Source organism: Coenobita brevimanus, chromosome 7 (genome assembly GCF_032717465.1).
Source record: "Coenobita brevimanus isolate Jiangsu-jjx chromosome 7, ASM3271746v2, whole genome shotgun sequence".
Classification (NCBI taxonomy): Eukaryota; Metazoa; Arthropoda; class Malacostraca; order Decapoda; family Coenobitidae; genus Coenobita; species Coenobita brevimanus.
The window spans coordinates 6,323,596-6,341,725 of record NC_136960.1 but is presented as its reverse complement, the minus strand read 5'-3'; the positions used below and the strand labels follow the sequence as shown (position 1 = coordinate 6,341,725).

General features: G+C 40.3%; 1 protein-coding gene across 1 annotated transcript; it reads left to right on the top strand.

Moving 5' to 3' along the window:
- Positions 1-10,848: 10,848 nt before the first annotated feature.
- On the top strand, positions 10,849-17,459 carry Ubi-p63E (Polyubiquitin-63E). The gene is made up of 2 exons (XM_080275923.1): positions 10,849-10,926; positions 14,328-17,459. The coding sequence occupies exon 2, from the start codon at positions 14,335-14,337 to the stop codon at positions 17,302-17,304; it is 2,970 nt and encodes a 989-aa protein (XP_080132049.1). The 5' UTR covers positions 10,849-10,926; positions 14,328-14,334; the 3' UTR covers positions 17,305-17,459.
- Positions 17,460-18,130: the final 671 nt, after the last annotated feature.

Below are 18,130 nucleotides of genomic sequence, written 5' to 3'. Positions count from 1 at the left end.
TCTTCAAAATTCATCGGTGGTTACATGGTGCTGTGGCCTACTCGTCTGGGTACCAGTAAGCCTAATATTTCCTAGTCATGGGATTTTCCTCTATCCTGTCCTGTTTTGTTTTTCCTAGTATTGTACTTTCACCTACCAGCCCCATTATATATAAGTAGGTACATTGTTAAGGTAATGTTAACCACTTCTGACTGAGGACTTTACTATTAGTTGTTCCTGCTGCTACCGGTCGATTTTATTCAGCTCAGAACAGGTTAATCGAACAGCAGGGTTAGAAATGACCTTAATTAGCCCCTGTGCTACTAAATATAAGATCATCCTTATCTCATTCTAATAGTTCAGATAATCTTTGAGCTGCCTAGCATGGGCCAACCGGCCTACTACAGTTGTCCTCTCTTCTCATGTTTTTATGTAAAGCGTCATCGTAGTGCAAGAGTTAATCCTTACTAATATGTATTGACATGTAGCAGTACGGTATATATGATCCTTGTTCATATAGAGGAATCAGTCTTTTCATGGTTAAGACAGCTCTAGTATTCTGTTCCTGTTAATGCTATTTTGTTTGAGTCGTTGGAGCCTGAGTTAAAAGTCAGGGTCGAATAACCCCAATAAATATGTTCATTTTCCAGCTAACGCTATGACGTGGGACCCTGAGTGTTAGCATGAACGTTTTAACAGATCTGTACTGTAGGTTTCACAATTCTTTTTCATGCATTGTAACACAAGTTTACTAGCCTCTTCAGCCCGAGAACTTTTTCTCATGTTAATACTGAACAATTTAAATTCAGGTCAGTAGGAATCCCGTGGGGGTGAAGGCGTTAGACAAAATATCCATGGCCCCTCCACCACAAGTGGGGTGCTGCATAGAGACGCCTTCATGTGGTGGCATTAATATAACCAGGACGCTCATCTGCCTGGTTATACAAAGGTTTCTTAACTATTTCCTTGTTCTAAAGGAAGATAGTGAACTGCAGAAGATCAGCTAAGCCTACACTCCACCGGCTTCACATTTTAGATGAACCTGGGGCTACTACTACTGCTACTATCATCAGATGATTTTCATAAAGCTTGAGAAGGAACTCTAGTAGCGGGGAAGTTAATTAACGTTATATTTTGTCCTTGTAGTTCGTAGTGTCCCCTAAATCGTCTAGGAGCAGCAAAAAATTGAAAAATGCGTCTTTGGATTACGGTGACGTGCTACTTATGCCTGCAATTGTCTGACCATTTTACTCAGCTTAGGAGATTTTAGAGCTGGCGGGGTTGAATATAGCCGCCATTATCTCCTTCATTGCCAGATCCATTACCTGAGTTGAACGTCATCCTCAACCAGCAGCAGGAGTCCAGTCAAAATACCGTCCTTCTTGCTATCTTTATCTTATTCTCGTAGTCTCGTCAGGCACTGATACGGAGCTGTGTGGTGTGACAACCGACCTACTGTTTATTCTGTTTCCTTGGGCTGTAATAGACGTGACTTTGGAGATTTCGTAACACCTCTTTCTTAGCCGTTTATTCTGCGCAGTACACTTCAGTGTACTCTATCATGTTAATGATGCAAAATGTGTTGGTACAACAAATATATTAATAACATAAAAGGTATAATTAATAACTATATATATATATATATATATATATATATATATATATATATATATATATATATATATATAATCAGTCGTTTGAGTGTCCACTGCAGGACCGGCCTATCCCGACCGAAGTGGGGACGATACAGCCAATGTATCTCTACCAAGTGGCTTAGGCTGTCTGGTAGAGACTGTATGTAGGGTGAGAAGTGCTTGTAAGTGTAACTGCTGTGTTGTAGTGGCTTTGGATGTGTGTGTAGTCTGTGAACCAAGTGTAATTGGCCCGCACAAGTCGACAGTATGCGACACTGGTTCAACCACAGCACCCCTTGTGTCCGCCAATGCAGTACGTGGCATGATATATATATATATATATATATATATATATATATATATATATATATATATATATATATATATATACATACTACGAAGCCTCCTAGTGTGTCAATACGTATTTTACATTTTTATGGTTTCCTTGGGGGTATATAGATAGATGGAATTTGTAAAGGCAATTTAAATAGCATAGGAAGAAACGTTACGAAATCTCCAGCCAGCGATAGTTCAGTCTCTATCTCTACCTGTCTATCTATCTATATGTACTGTATATAATGTACATGGATGACATGATAGAAACTCCCTGTGTGGAGGGATACTGATGTGTGGTGTATACGAGTCAGTGTGTGCGTGTGTGTGGGTTAGCGATGTGTAATGTGTGCTGGTTACAGATTGCGCACTTGATGAGCAGTGGGCGCCATAAACTGTACACACAACACACTGCTCAAGGATTTTACACCCTGGTTCTTTCCTCTTTTTTTTCTAATGTTGAGAGTTTTCATCATCATCACCATCTTCATCAAATCTACAATTATGCATTTTTCTAGCCAGCTCCGGGAAGGTCTCATGTAATTAGAGGGTTTTTGAATTCTATATATAATCTTTAAAGTTCAAAATCTCTTCTAAGCTTAATATAATCGCCTGGAGACAGCAAGGTGACGTCAGCTGAGTGAAGTTCTGGTACCTTCACGCTGATATGCATTCTTTATTTCCTTTTCTTTCTTTAGTGGTGTTCTTTATTAATTATTTTTTAGTGTGTATTCTTCATTGCTTATTAATTTTTTATATCTTATTTACCTTTTTTAATATGTACTCTATTTCATTTTTGCTGCCTTCATATGATTTTATTCAGCTTATGAGAGACTTCGTACTATGAGAAATAAATACTGTATAACCTTCATTAACCCCTTTCCTACTATATCCTTTTTACTCTAACCTGGCACAGATTTTCGTCCTTTTGCAACTTATTTCACGGAGCTCAGTGAAAGAATACTACAATTCTGTGTCGCTTCCACAGCACTTCTTGACTAGGAACATATTCTGCTGTTAATCTGTTGTTATAACTCAGCATCCCAGGTAGAGAGATGGTAATTTTAAGCCAAGTTAGAGTAAAAAGGTTAAAGTGATAAACTAAAGTAAAATCGTCTGGAATATAAGATAAGATTTAAAGGACGTGATGGTAACAAACTTATGAATATGGTTCGTTCAGCTTAACCTGGCCTAGATTATCGTCTTTTTGCAGTTTATTTTACTTAGTTACATGACAATGCTGTGCCTCTACAATCTTGCCAGAGCACTTTTTCGCGACGATCATCATAGTTCCGCGTTAATCAGTGGTTACAGCTCAGTATTCTAGATGGAGAGACGGCAAATTTAAGCCAAATCAAAGCGAAAGGAGTACAGCGGCCTTGAAAGCAGCTGTTTATCGACCTGACTAAGCAAGCCTTGGAGACGCGAAGGCCATAGCACTCAAGCTTCCTAATGTCTCTTGCTTACCGATATATTTTTGGGTACAGCCGGCTAAAATCGTTTTCTGCGTTGTCTGCGTAGAGTATGACGAAGTTAGAAAGATTTAACTGAATAAGACAGTAAGGTGTAATAAGCAAAATACAGTAAGTTGCATAGGAAAAGGTGTTAGGGAGCTCCCTTAACCGACGAGAATATACCTATAAAAAAAAAAAGTAGGACTCGCGCACGCTCGCGGCCGTGGCGCGGCCCGCACCTGTGTACAGTGTTGCCACGTTTTATATACCGTTATCTCTCTCTCTCTCTCTCTCTCTCTCTCTCTCTCTCTCTCTCTCTCCTGGCGGGAAATGTGAGCCACCTTGAGTACTTTTGATTCTTTTATAAGTTATTTATAATTGTGCTTTCATTTGTTAATTTGGTTTTGTCATATTTAGTAGTAGATGGAGTGTCAAAGTTACTGTCTGCTGAGAGGTTTGTTACGTTACTGATTCATACACCCCGACGTAGTGGTCCAGGGGGGAGGGGAAGTGTGAAGGGGGATTTGACCTGAGACACCCAGGAGGGATTAAGAAGGGAGGAGAGGGGAAGGGGGGGCTGGATTCACCTACCACGTGGTCAGTATTAGAAGAGAGAGAGAGAGAGAGAGAGAGAGAGAGAGAAATTACGTGTATAGATATATGTGCATCAATAGGAACAATGTATATCAGTGTGTGCAGTATGTATAAAGGAACAAATGAATACAAAGAAGGCAGTGACAGACCTCTCTCTCTCTCTCCCCCCTCCCCCCCATCTCTCTCTCTCTCTCTCTCTCTCTCTCTCTCTCTCTCTCTCTCCTGGCGGGAAATGTGAGCCACCCTGAGTACTTTTGATTCTTTTATAAGTTATTTATAATTGTGCTTTCATTTGTTAATTTGGTTTTGTTATATTAAGTGATGCCGACAATGCATTCAATGCATGCCTCTCTCTCTCTCTCTCCCTCTCCCTCTCTCTCTCTCTCTCTCTCTCTCTTGGGACATTGAATCTCCTCATTCTCCCTTGGGACATTTATTTTAGGCCAGATGGATGTGTAAGTATTGCCACTCACAAGAATTACATGAATTATTTCTTTTACTTTGGATATTGGCATATTTCTTCTTTTTTCAGGCTCATTATCTTATATCCATAACTGTGATATTATTACCCACCCTAAAACTACGCTAAAAACCAATAAAAGTGACTACAATATCTTTTAGCAACACTGTACAATATGTGTGCCATGTTTCTGTGTTACTGTATAAATATTTTATGCATAATAAGATTACTGTTGATTCATCCATCAAAATACACAAGTGTAAGTTTTATTCATCTGAATTTATCGAATTTGTGATGCTTTGTACATAAATAGCTTCCGTTTCACATCGCAAGTTGGGGAAACGTGGCACCATTGCCCACAGGTGCTGGCCACACCCCCGCCGCAAACAGGCGGGAATCCGACTTATAGCAGTAAGGGGTATTGAAGCCTGTATCTGATCCTTAAAGTTTGAAAAAGTGTTCTGAGCTGAATAGAGGAGACAGCAAAAATAAATGATAAAACACGCCCCCATAGTACAATGAATCGCTAAGGAAAATGTGTTAACAAATTCCCTAAGCCCATATTTTTTAATCGCTGAAGAATAGGTGTAACGAAATTTCCTAAAGCCCACCGTACATTGCCATCATTTGCATTATTGTCATACAGTAAAGAAGTAAAAAAAAAAAAAGTTATAGCAGTAAGAATAAATTTAAACTAATCTATTTTTACTCTTGGCCAAAATTTCCTCTCTCTCCATCTTCAATGCTAAGTTGTCAGAATAGATTGACACAAGGTTATGGTGCTAGTCACAAAGAAGTGCTATGGAATGTATGTAGAATGGTAGCATTCTCTCAACCACAGAGGTGCGCGAAATAAGCTACAAAAGGAAACAAAAATCTTGGTTAAGTCTGAGTAAAAAGTATAGTTCGTCATCGGCTTGAAGAGGTTAAGGTTGTTTTATTTACAGCAAAATCTTAAACAGTTATCAGCTATACCATTGATATTTATATAGGCAATATGTTTAGCCAGTATATGAAAATCGTGAGCTCGTGTCTCCGAATGTCGTGACCTTTTTCAGTACGGTGACGTTTTCATTTTATAATTTACATGTTTATTTCCAAACAAATAATTTTATCTTAAGATTGTTGTTTCGTTAGTGTAGGTGTTAATGAAGGATTTACAAAAGTCTAAATATAACCCCTGCATCTTGACCTCCTTTAATCTTGCTATCGTCTGAAGATAAAGAAAAATACGCCATTCTGTTGAAGTTAAAGGAAAACCAAACTACTCTTCAGTAATAAGAACAATATGGAATTTACCCAACATGACGAGCCTGTCAAAAGTAACATAAACCAGAGCAAGGCAAACCTCTCTCCATGGTATAATAACGGGGCTTGTGGTGTGAACAGCCCTGAGGTCAGCACACATACACACACACACACACACACACACACACAGCATGACTCACCTCACTTCCACCCCCTTTCGATTCGGTTTTCTGTATTCGCTGTCTTCGATTACAGTTGTGTGTGAACGGGGGCAATAACCTACAGTCCACTGGGCTCACGTTTCAGATGAACCTGGGACTACAGTTATTAGGTACTGTACTATGACGCCTTTTTAAATGCTGTTCTTTTTACCAATCATCTTCATCCGGACCTCCTTTCCCACCCTAGGGCAGGGTAAGGAGTAGCAATGTCCAGACAGCTCAGATTTGCCCAGTCCAATGGCCACGCTTTCATTCACTCATCACTCAAGACCCCGGAATCCTGGCTCTATTGGATACGCCAAAAACATTCACCACGTTCTGAAGCTTCACATAAAGGTATCCGATAGAGTCAATACATAATATTATTCTTCCTCAGAAAAGCCTACCGTGGTGAGGGAGTTCAGTGCGATCAGTATAGACTCCCTGAGTACCCAGATGATATTTTTAGCCTAGACCTTGTCACAGCCAATCTGTATATTATTATCATTATTATTATTATTATTGTTGTTATTGTTATTATCGGAAGAACCTCATGTACAAAAATGAGTTTAATGGTTTTAAACCATATGAACTCCATATTAATAGGGAAATAAGTTGCAATTGATTAGGTAACAGAGTATTGGACGAATGGAAAAAGCTACCTAGTGATGTAATTGCTGCCCCTTCCACTGAGAGCTACAAGCATAGGCTAGATAAGCACATGACAAGCATGGGTTGGATATAAAAAGTCTCATAACCAGTGCTGATTCATTCTTTTTCCTTTTCAGGTTGCGTTACAATAGTTTCTTTTCTCCTTTCGCACTTTCCTACAAAATGACCACGACAGTTTGTCTATACCACGTGATGTTCCTTTGGATTCTTCTGCCGGTGCCGGCTGGAGAGTTTGGGGGGCGGGGGAGCCTTCTTTTTTCTATCCTTGTCTTATTCTAGTACTTTAGTCACCATTGTAGGAGCTGCCTAGCGTGGGCCAACTGGCCTACTGCAGTAATCCTCTCTTCTTATATTCTTATGTTCTTAAATAGGAAGAAAAAAACATAGGTAATGACTGAACATTACTAGGCTTGAATGTCCATCTATCCATCCATCATCCAATCCTACGTTGCCCCATGAGGAGCGTAGGAGTCCGAGGCTAGGCAGTTGGTCCTGACATCTAAGATGAGTGACCAGCCTCACTCATCCCTGAGTGGCATTACGTGAACAATAAACCCCAACCACCTCTTGGATATAAACCTTCACCGGCTCAATCCGACTGGAGCGCAATAATTACCCAATAAACCACCAGGAGCCAAAATTTGGTTATATGGTTACCACCTAGCGTAGTAAATGGTTCCCTGGTGTACAGGAAACCATTTGGCTTGTCACTCAGTGTAGAATCACTCACAAGCAGAAGGAAGAGGAAAGAATGAAGGAAAGAAAGACAGAAGAGGATGGAAGGAAAGAAGGATGGAGGAGAGGAAAGGGCAGACACCCGAGACCAGCACTACATCGAGTAAGTGAATGGTGAGCGCCCTCACCTACCACTTAGGCTTGAATGTACATTAGAAAATATAGCAGCTGCGTGAGTGTTGTCAAGAGGGTGCAGAGTTCGTAGCAGTCTTCCACAGCTCCTTCTCGTGTATGTTAAAGATGAAGATTCCCTCACGTGCTTTGTACATCTTTAATATCGAAACCGTTTGCCATACTGGTAACGCACAAGATGATATTAAGGTGTATTAGGCAAAATGTATAACAGGAAAAGTGCTACGAATTCATAGCGATCGATAACTGTCTCTAAAATAACAAAGATAATTGGAATCAGTGAAGATAGAGCGTCACGTGGGGTGGCGTGGGTACACATGTGGGTGTTGTGAAGTGGGTGTTGTTTGTTGGGAGTTGGCGCTGATCTGCACTGTACAGTATATCTGTGCCTCCCACCACATCACCACAGACAGGCTAGGTTAATGCCATTTCTGATCACATGAAAAATTCACGTACGTCATGTGCAAAATTAGACTCTCTCTATCCTTTATATATATTGGTAAATATATACGTATACGTACACATATACATATACAGTATATACATATATAAATACATACATCTCATCTCATCTGTCATCTCATCAGCCGTTTGAGTGTCCACTGCAGGACTGGCCTTTCCCGACCAAAGTGGGGTAATACAGCCAATGTATCTCTACCACGTGGCTTAGGCTGTCTGGTAGAGATTGCATGTAGGGTGAGAAGTGCTTGTATGTGTAACTGTCGTGTTTCAGTGGCTTTGGATGTGTGTGTATTTTGTGAACCAAGTGTAACCGGCCCGCGCAAGCCGACTGGGTGCAAGCATACTTTATAGTATGCGACACTGGTTCAACCACAGCACCCCTTATGTCCGCCAATGCAGTACGCGGCCAGAAGAACACTTCCAAAGTTTGTTACCCTGGTGGGGCGCGAACCCTCGTTCTTCAGTGTACGAAAACGCACACTTTACCACTGTACCACAGAGGCTCCAAATACATACATATATATGCATATATTAAATATATACATAAATATAAATAAATACATATATATACATATATATAGATATACATATATAAATACATACATATATATAAATTCATACATATATACTGTATACATAGAGAGAGAGAGAGAGTTGGTGCAAGCGGTACAGTTAGGGTGCGAGTTGGCTTGCACTTTATGAACCTGGTGAGTAGCAGCACAAAGGACCTGCAAGCGATGGCGGCACAGGACAGGCCAGGACACATGGTGGGAAGGAAGGGGAGGTGTTGCCAGGTGTTGGCAGCACCGGACTTGACACCCAACACATGGCGTGGAGGGGCTGTTGTCAGGTGTGGGGTAAAGGCTGTCGCTTGTCAGTTATTCCTTGCAGTACCATCACATAGTTTTTAACCTTTAACCCTGAAACTATATAGGAAGCTTTCCTGTCATCCAGTAAAGTCCCCTGACGTTATTTACAGTAAAAGAAGTAAATCGTCTGCTAAGATTTAAATGTTAATCCTCGAGGGACCACTAGTCTTTGTACTCAGGTTAACGACAGTGTTTCACATTCCACTGGGAAATCTTCCGAGTTCTGAAAGTTAACAAGTTACTGATGTTACCTCCAAACGATGTTATGTGCTCTTTGGAGAAACTCCTCGTAATGAGTAGGTCAAAACCAGTCGCCGTAAAATTTCTTGTTACGGATTGTCCGCGGCTTTCCATCTTAGCTTACAGAGACGCGACAGTGTTCTGTTAGAACACAGCAAATGAGGAAAGCAGAAGTCGGCCAGCTGATACATATATAGCGCTTAGCGATTCATCATTGGATGTCTGGTTAATATGCTTTTGTACGTTATTTTTGCAGAGTATGGTGATGTTGGAAGGATTTATGTAATAGCAGGAGAGTAAGGTGTCATAAGTATAAGATATCGCTTAGGAAAAGGACGCTTCTAATCATCTTTCCTACTATAGTTCTTTCATCTTAACTTAGCCCAGACTTTCTCCCTTTTGCAGCTTATCCCAGGTAAATCAGCATCAGAAAAAGACGAGACTATGGTTTTGCCTCCAGTTCATGGCACCTTTTCGTGAAAAGCATCATATGCTAATGTTAATCTATTGTTACAACTAGGAAGGAAAGTAATTTTAGATTGTTAAAGTAAAACATGTATTTTTGTTTCTAGTAGACTTCTTGTTTTTTTTAAATAAAGCGTTGATTTAAGAAATCTGAATTGCGTGCAAGATAATAACTTGTAAAAGACAAATAGGCAAAGATTCGTTGGTTCAGGCTACTTACAGTACAATACATTTTTCCTATCGGTTTATTTTTATACTGGGCAACGATAATATTTACTTGTGTGTTACTTATGCAGTGTTGATATAAAGGATATACATAACAAAAGAATTTGAGTAATGGGAAAAATAAATTGGAAATATGACCAATGTATGTCTGCATTTAGTACGTTAATATTTTGTTACTTATGCAGTTTATATATATATATATATATATATATATATATATATATATATATATATATATATATATATATATATATATAATTCGGTGTTACAGGCAACTTATACACCCACCTTACACTTGAAAACCGAAGTGAATATAAAACAAAAATTAAAACCATTTCTGATTATAATACAGCTGTGGAGACTATCATGCAATTTGGTTAAGAATCTTCATGAATACAACACAGCTGTTTCATCAGAACCTGTTCAGCTCCTCTGAGACTAGTGCGGTAAAGAATTGGCTACTATTCACGTATTCTCTATTCCTTGATGTTGTAAATGACAACTAAAGCGCTACAGTACTACCAATAGTACTAATACTAGGTGCACGAGGATAAAAATTCCCATGACAGGTCGGGTGGCACGGAGCCTACACGTGGTATAACAGGGTCCTGAAGATCCATGCTAAATTTCAGTATATGAATTTGGGGAACAAGTTAGGATGGGTCTTAAAATATTCCCGCCACGGAAGATTCGATTTAAAGATTTACACGAGCAAGCTATGAAGTGGGAAGTACTGAGGGTGACTATTTACTCTGTCAATAAAAACATTATCACATCTGTATCAGCAATAGTTTAGATAAAAATAATTATTTCTAGAACATATGGTGGCGAAATATTAAGGAACATGCCAGAGAATGGCCAGTTATCAGTCAACCCTTCTCGATGTTGCTGGAAGCTCTCTCGTAATATATCTTCTTTTGCATCCACAAAAAAAAAAAATCGATGTTTTAACAAGTTACATATATCACAGTTTTTATGTTTTTGCCAATAATTATCGGATTAGAGCCAAATTAGAGACAAATAAGCGGGAAAAATGGGATAAGAGTTGTCGTACATGTGGCAGTGTGAGCGTTTGGTTTGCGCAGTAGAGTCACGTGACCCAAGCCATAAATACGCCCGATCCACGTCACGCAGCATCAGTTGAACACAAGGTGCAAGAGGTGTAGCACGGTGTTCTGTGTCATAAGCTTTACCTGCATTTCGTTGGAAGATTTATCAAGTCCGGTATGTGTAAGAGTAGTTCATCATTTGCTTGATATTGTGCTGTTGATTTTTTTTTTCAGTGTTTTTTTTTTATTTCTGTGCCGTTTAATACTTCCCAGTTCCGTGTCGATAGGAACGACATCATTTACGTAAAATTTACTTTCGGTATATGGAGATTTCATTCGAGTGGACACCCCTAAGTTGGAGAAACAAGCGTTCATAGTGACGTTAAAGTAGCTACTGTGTTTAACTACTAAGAATTTCCCCTATCAAGTGAAGGAATGTCCAAATATCGTCTTCTTGCTTCTCAAATATCCAAGGTAACCAGTGTCCGGTGACTGACTCTGTTCGTCAGTGAGGCGTTATTTCCATTTTCCTCTTGGAATGAAGTGTTGACAGGATCCTTTATTTCTCATAGGTTTGCGTATATGCGGGGCTTAAAATTTTTGGTTTATAGAATTGTAACGGGTCCATTATTGTATGTAGTACTGCTCGTATCTTGCATTTTACGGAATATGAAGTGATTGCGGAGCGCAGTTGTATCAACTTGCAACATTTTAATTGATGCTACCCGTGTGATGTATATAAAGATTTGGGTATTACAAGTGGACAATATGCAGTTTTGGAATTTTAGCTCCATTAACGTATAGTATAGTCCCTTAGGTTGCATGATCGTATGACGCTTGCGCCATGAGTTACATGCAAGTGTTATGCAATGCACATTTCGGTTTGCACGCTGTTAGGTTATACTCAAGGGGTGTGGGGAGTGAAGCCCCAGTTAGGCTTCCACTGCTAAACGGCGGGGTCTGTAGGGGTTTCGCTTCCCCAGCTAGGTGACTTTTCTAGATAGTCTTTGAAATGCAAGGTAATTACAGTACATTTGAGTATGTTTGGAGCACTGGCGCGTTCAGTGAGCGGGATCGATGGGCAGTAAACACGGTCGCGGATGTTAGGCTGATATTAATTTCACTAAGTAGGTATATTTTGTTCTTTCTGTTGTCGAATATTAATTGTTAATTACGTGCGATGTATGTAGTACTAAAATTATTTAGGCTAAGAACTGATTTAAAGAAAACAGCGTGAATACATGCATCACTTGTCTTTGCCTTTACCAACACAGTTTTTCATCTTGGGTATAGCCTTGATATATTACAGTACTGGAAGATTTAGTGCGAATGAAATGGCGTTTAAGTGAATGGAAAATAGTGCCAAACTGAACACTGACAGTGTTTTCAGGATGCTCAATATGTGGCAGAAATACACAAGCAGACAAGTATTTCATTCACCTTATAAGTCTAGTTATTCACTTACCAACCTGGTCAGGTTGTCTCAACCCGGTAATAGTTACCAGGCAGTCAAACCAGTTCGAAAATTTACCGCCCTAACTGAATAAAACTACGAATTAGCGTCAATACACAAAGAAAAAAACTTTGCCCCATTTCATTGACATCAATATTTAAACCTTTTTCAACTTCAGTATTACAGGCTCAGCCATCACATTCTAAACCCTTGCTATTGTTATTGAAAGTGTGGGGCTTCTGTCCATTATAAACGTGTTAGTTTTAAATAGTTGCTAAACATTTGTGTATTTTACTCAACAGTTTGGTAAAAAAAAAAAAAAAAAAATTGCAGTGAAGTGCGGGGGACGGCGACATGGAGACGATTTGTTTTTGGCTGCCCCTTCAGGGATTAAGGCGTCTGGCAATGGATAGTAAAAAATTTGCAATGTTTTTCCCTCTAAATTTGGTAGCATAATTTTGTGTATGCAGAACTTTGCAGGGAAATACATATGCAGCGTAATGTTGCAACGTCATAGCATTGTGAATGGGAGCTCTTTTTGTATATCCTGTGAAAGTTTAGGTATGTGGTTTGCATTGGCTCATGTCGAAATGTTTCACGCTTCCAACGCCTGGTTATGCACTTAACTAGATGAGACTATTGCGTTAAAATTTTAATTTTATGAACACTTATGGTCTTCTGCCTTTAAACAGTGTAGGGTTGGAGATATTCAGCGCTAATGGTTCATTTAATATGTAAATAATGGAGGAGGGATCCTCCAAATATCGTTGGAGGGAGGGAGTATATTCTAGCTTGAAACCAACCACTAGTTCAATTTCAGTAAAATAAGGCGAGGTTTGTTGGGTTTCATAAAATGGCAGTTAAAAGCTTGAGGGTGCCTGCAACCCCAGGCCCATACCCCGTCCCCCTAACCCCCACTTCTGTGGTGGGAAAAAAAAAAAAGGCAATTTCGTCTTGGTTTAAAAGGATGTGGGAAATTGTTGACTTTTTTTTTTTTTTTTTTTTTTTTCCCCCATTAAGATTTCGTATGGGGTCAGTGAATATGCCAAGAATGCAGGCATATCTAGGAGCTTGTAATTTCGCAGATTGGACTACTTAGGTTAAATGTAATTTTGCTGTGTTCAAAGTTTGATGCATAATAGTTCTAGTTGTGGCTGGTTAGGCTTCAGTAATCAAGGCAAAAAAAAAAAAAAAAAAAATACTAAGCATTAAAGTTAATTGTATTATCCTCATGTAAGTTAATTGCCTGAAAGTCTGAAGTTTATATATATATATATTATATATATATATATATATATATATATATTATATATATATATATATATATATATATATATATATATATATATATATATATATATATATATATATATATATATATATATATATATATATATATATATATATATATATATATATATATATATATATATATATAGTCACTTTTTTACCAATATATACACCGTATATACTATTGCTTACCAAAGAGGCTGCTTTTTATCACCAGAGCTCAAAAAAAAATCAAGCAGCATTGGAAAATGCATTTGCTTTGGCTTTGCAGGCTTGTGGTGGTTATGGCAGAGAAACCATACAAAGGGTACATTCCTGCATACTGTACACCTCACACTGAGGATTTTCTTTTGATTTACCATTTTCCCTGTTTGACTTTACCCAACCTGTAGTTTATAGGATGATAACTTTTCACTCTGAATAGATGATTATAAATGTCATGTGCATAAACTTACCTCCACAATCTTATGGAATGCCTAGAAGTCGCAATTCAATATCGTACATTCTATTTATATCTTGGAACTAGTTTTTCATGTATTTAAAATTTCATGGTTACATAAAATGAGCTGTTAGCCCTTGCCAAGCTGCAGACCTCGTGAGGCACAGTGGTCTGCACTGGATTAGCTCCAAACCTCATGTGAGGCATAATAAACGCTGGATTTAAATGATGACATGGGAGGTAGACTTTGCAGACTGCTTTTGCAGAAGTGAAGTCAAATTGGTTGCTGGTAAAAATTGGCCATTCAGTTTTGCTACACTTGAGCCAAAACAGCTACTGACTACATTCTACATGAAAATGATCTTTGTACTAAAGTACATTTTTTCTCTTGCAGGTGCATCATGCAGATCTTTGTGAAAACTTTAACTGGCAAGACCATCACACTGGAGGTGGAGCCTTCAGACACAATTGAGAATGTAAAGGCAAAGATTCAGGACAAAGAAGGAATCCCACCAGATCAGCAGAGGTTGATCTTTGCTGGCAAGCAGCTGGAAGATGGCAGGACCCTGTCAGACTACAACATCCAGAAAGAGTCCACGCTACACTTGGTCCTCAGGCTGCGTGGAGGTATGCAGATCTTCGTCAAAACCCTGACAGGGAAAACCATCACACTCGAAGTTGAGCCTTCCGATACAATTGAAAATGTAAAAGCGAAGATCCAAGATAAGGAGGGAATCCCACCTGACCAGCAGAGGTTGATCTTTGCTGGCAAGCAGCTGGAAGATGGCAGGACCCTGTCAGACTACAACATCCAGAAAGAGTCCACGCTACACTTGGTCCTCAGGCTGCGTGGAGGTATGCAGATCTTCGTCAAAACCCTGACAGGGAAAACCATCACACTCGAAGTTGAGCCTTCCGATACAATTGAAAATGTAAAAGCGAAGATCCAAGATAAGGAGGGAATCCCACCTGACCAGCAGAGGTTGATCTTTGCTGGCAAGCAGCTGGAGGATGGCAGGACCCTGTCAGACTACAACATCCAGAAAGAGTCTACCCTACACCTGGTTCTCAGGCTGCGTGGAGGTATGCAGATCTTTGTCAAGACCCTAACAGGAAAGACGATAACACTGGAGGTTGAGCCTTCAGATACTATTGAGAATGTGAAGGCAAAAATTCAGGACAAGGAGGGAATTCCACCTGACCAGCAGAGGTTGATCTTTGCTGGCAAGCAGCTGGAAGATGGAAGGACCCTGTCAGACTACAACATCCAGAAAGAATCCACCCTACACTTGGTCCTCAGGCTGCGTGGAGGTATGCAGATCTTCGTCAAAACCCTGACAGGGAAAACCATCACACTTGAGGTTGAGCCATCTGATACAATTGAAAACGTGAAAGCAAAGATCCAAGATAAGGAGGGAATCCCACCTGACCAGCAGAGGTTGATCTTTGCTGGCAAGCAACTGGAAGACGGCAGGACCCTGTCAGACTACAACATCCAGAAGGAGAGCACCTTACACCTGGTTCTGAGGCTGCGTGGAGGTATGCAGATTTTTGTCAAAACTCTTACGGGGAAGACCATCACACTTGAGGTTGAGCCTTCTGATACGATTGAAAATGTAAAGGCAAAGATCCAAGATAAGGAGGGAATCCCACCTGACCAGCAGAGGTTGATCTTTGCTGGCAAGCAGCTGGAGGATGGCAGGACCCTGTCAGACTACAACATCCAGAAAGAGTCTACCCTACACCTGGTTCTCAGGCTGCGTGGAGGTATGCAGATCTTTGTCAAGACCCTAACAGGAAAGACTATAACACTGGAGGTTGAGCCTTCAGATACAATTGAGAATGTGAAGGCAAAAATTCAGGACAAGGAGGGAATTCCACCTGACCAGCAGAGGTTGATCTTTGCTGGCAAGCAGCTGGAAGATGGAAGGACCCTGTCAGACTACAACATCCAGAAAGAATCTACACTCCACCTGGTGCTCAGACTGCGTGGAGGTATGCAGATCTTCGTCAAAACTCTCACCGGAAAGACCATCACCTTGGAAGTAGAGCCTTCTGATACAATTGAAAATGTGAAGGCAAAAATTCAGGACAAGGAAGGTATCCCACCAGACCAGCAGCGGTTGATCTTTGCTGGTAAACAATTGGAAGATGGCAGGACCTTGTCTGATTACAATATCCAGAAGGAGAGTACTCTTCACCTGGTCCTAAGGCTGCGTGGAGGCATGCAGATCTTCGTCAAAACATTAACTGGCAAAACGATCACTCTTGAAGTGGAACCCTCAGATACAATTGAGAATGTAAAGGCAAAGATTCAGGACAAAGAAGGAATCCCACCTGATCAGCAGAGATTGATATTTGCTGGCAAGCAGCTGGAGGATGGCAGGACCCTGTCAGACTATAACATCCAGAAAGAGTCCACGCTACACTTGGTCCTCAGGCTGCGTGGAGGTATGCAGATCTTCGTCAAAACCCTGACAGGGAAAACCATCACACTCGAAGTTGAGCCTTCCGATACAATTGAAAACGTGAAAGCGAAGATCCAGGATAAGGAGGGAATCCCACCTGACCAGCAGAGGTTGATCTTTGCTGGCAAGCAGCTGGAGGATGGCAGGACCCTGTCAGACTACAACATCCAGAAAGAGTCTACCCTACACCTGGTTCTCAGGCTGCGTGGAGGTATGCAGATCTTTGTCAAGACCCTAACAGGAAAGACGATAACACTGGAGGTTGAGCCTTCAGATACAATTGAGAATGTGAAGGCAAAAATTCAGGACAAGGAGGGAATTCCACCTGACCAGCAGAGGTTGATCTTTGCTGGCAAGCAGCTGGAAGATGGAAGGACCCTGTCAGACTACAACATCCAGAAAGAATCCACCCTACACTTGGTCCTCAGGCTGCGTGGAGGTATGCAGATCTTCGTCAAAACCCTGACAGGGAAAACCATCACACTTGAGGTTGAGCCATCTGATACAATTGAAAACGTGAAAGCAAAGATCCAAGATAAGGAGGGAATCCCACCTGACCAGCAGAGGTTGATCTTTGCTGGCAAGCAACTGGAAGATGGAAGGACCCTGTCAGACTACAACATCCAGAAAGAATCTACACTCCACCTGGTGCTCAGACTGCGTGGAGGTATGCAGATCTTCGTCAAAACTCTCACTGGAAAGACCATCACCTTGGAAGTAGAGCCTTCTGATACAATTGAAAATGTGAAGGCAAAAATTCAGGACAAGGAAGGAATTCCACCTGACCAGCAGAGACTGATCTTTGCTGGAAAGCAGCTAGAAGATGGCAGGACCCTCTCAGACTATAACATCCAGAAGGAGTCTACACTTCACCTGGTCCTTAGGCTGCGTGGTGGCCAGTAAATTTGTCCCTCATGAACTACGCTTATTTCTTTTCCACTTATTTGCCTCTAAATTGATAACAGTATTGTCTTTCAAAAGGAATAATTTTATGTGCACATGAATTATTTTTTACTTTTTTATGTGCTAATGGAACTAAATAAAAAGATTATTTTGTACGTATGTTTTGTAGTACCTGTTGTTCAGAAATGTTAAGGTTGAATTTGGTAAATGGGGGCTGAATGAATGATGAAGTTGCATTTTTGAAAGTAATTCTATGGACTTAACAGTGGAAAAAATTGATCTCGTGATCAATACTTGGTCTGAAGCCTTGGGAATTAGCACTGTATAAAGCCTGTGTGTGTGTAACTCGGGATGATGCAGAGCAGTTTGCCGAAATATGAAAGCTTTGAGTAGGGAATGGAGAAAGGGGATGAACAGGTTGAGCAGGGAATGAAATAGCTTTTTGAAATCCATTTTGTAATAAAACTCCAACTCTGGAACAGAGTGATTGGAGGGGAATAAAGTGTGAAGTCTGAAAAGGGTACAGATCCTACCCCCAAGGCTGTAACATGTTTTGTGGGAGATATACCATAATAGCATGCTGTTGTCAGGAATTTACAGAGTGTGTCGTGGGCAGTCCTGCTTGTCTTTTTGTTTTCATTCGAGGATTGATTGGAAGGTGGCGTGAAATGCGAATGAACTGGTTTTCTGTGGCAGAGATCATCGAGCAATTGACAGGAAATGAAGTGGGTTTTACAGTTGAATAGGGAAAATGATTGGGATTATGTATGGTCGGAGATATAAAGATAGGGAAGTGGACGAAACTACAAGATTTAAATTAGGGCAA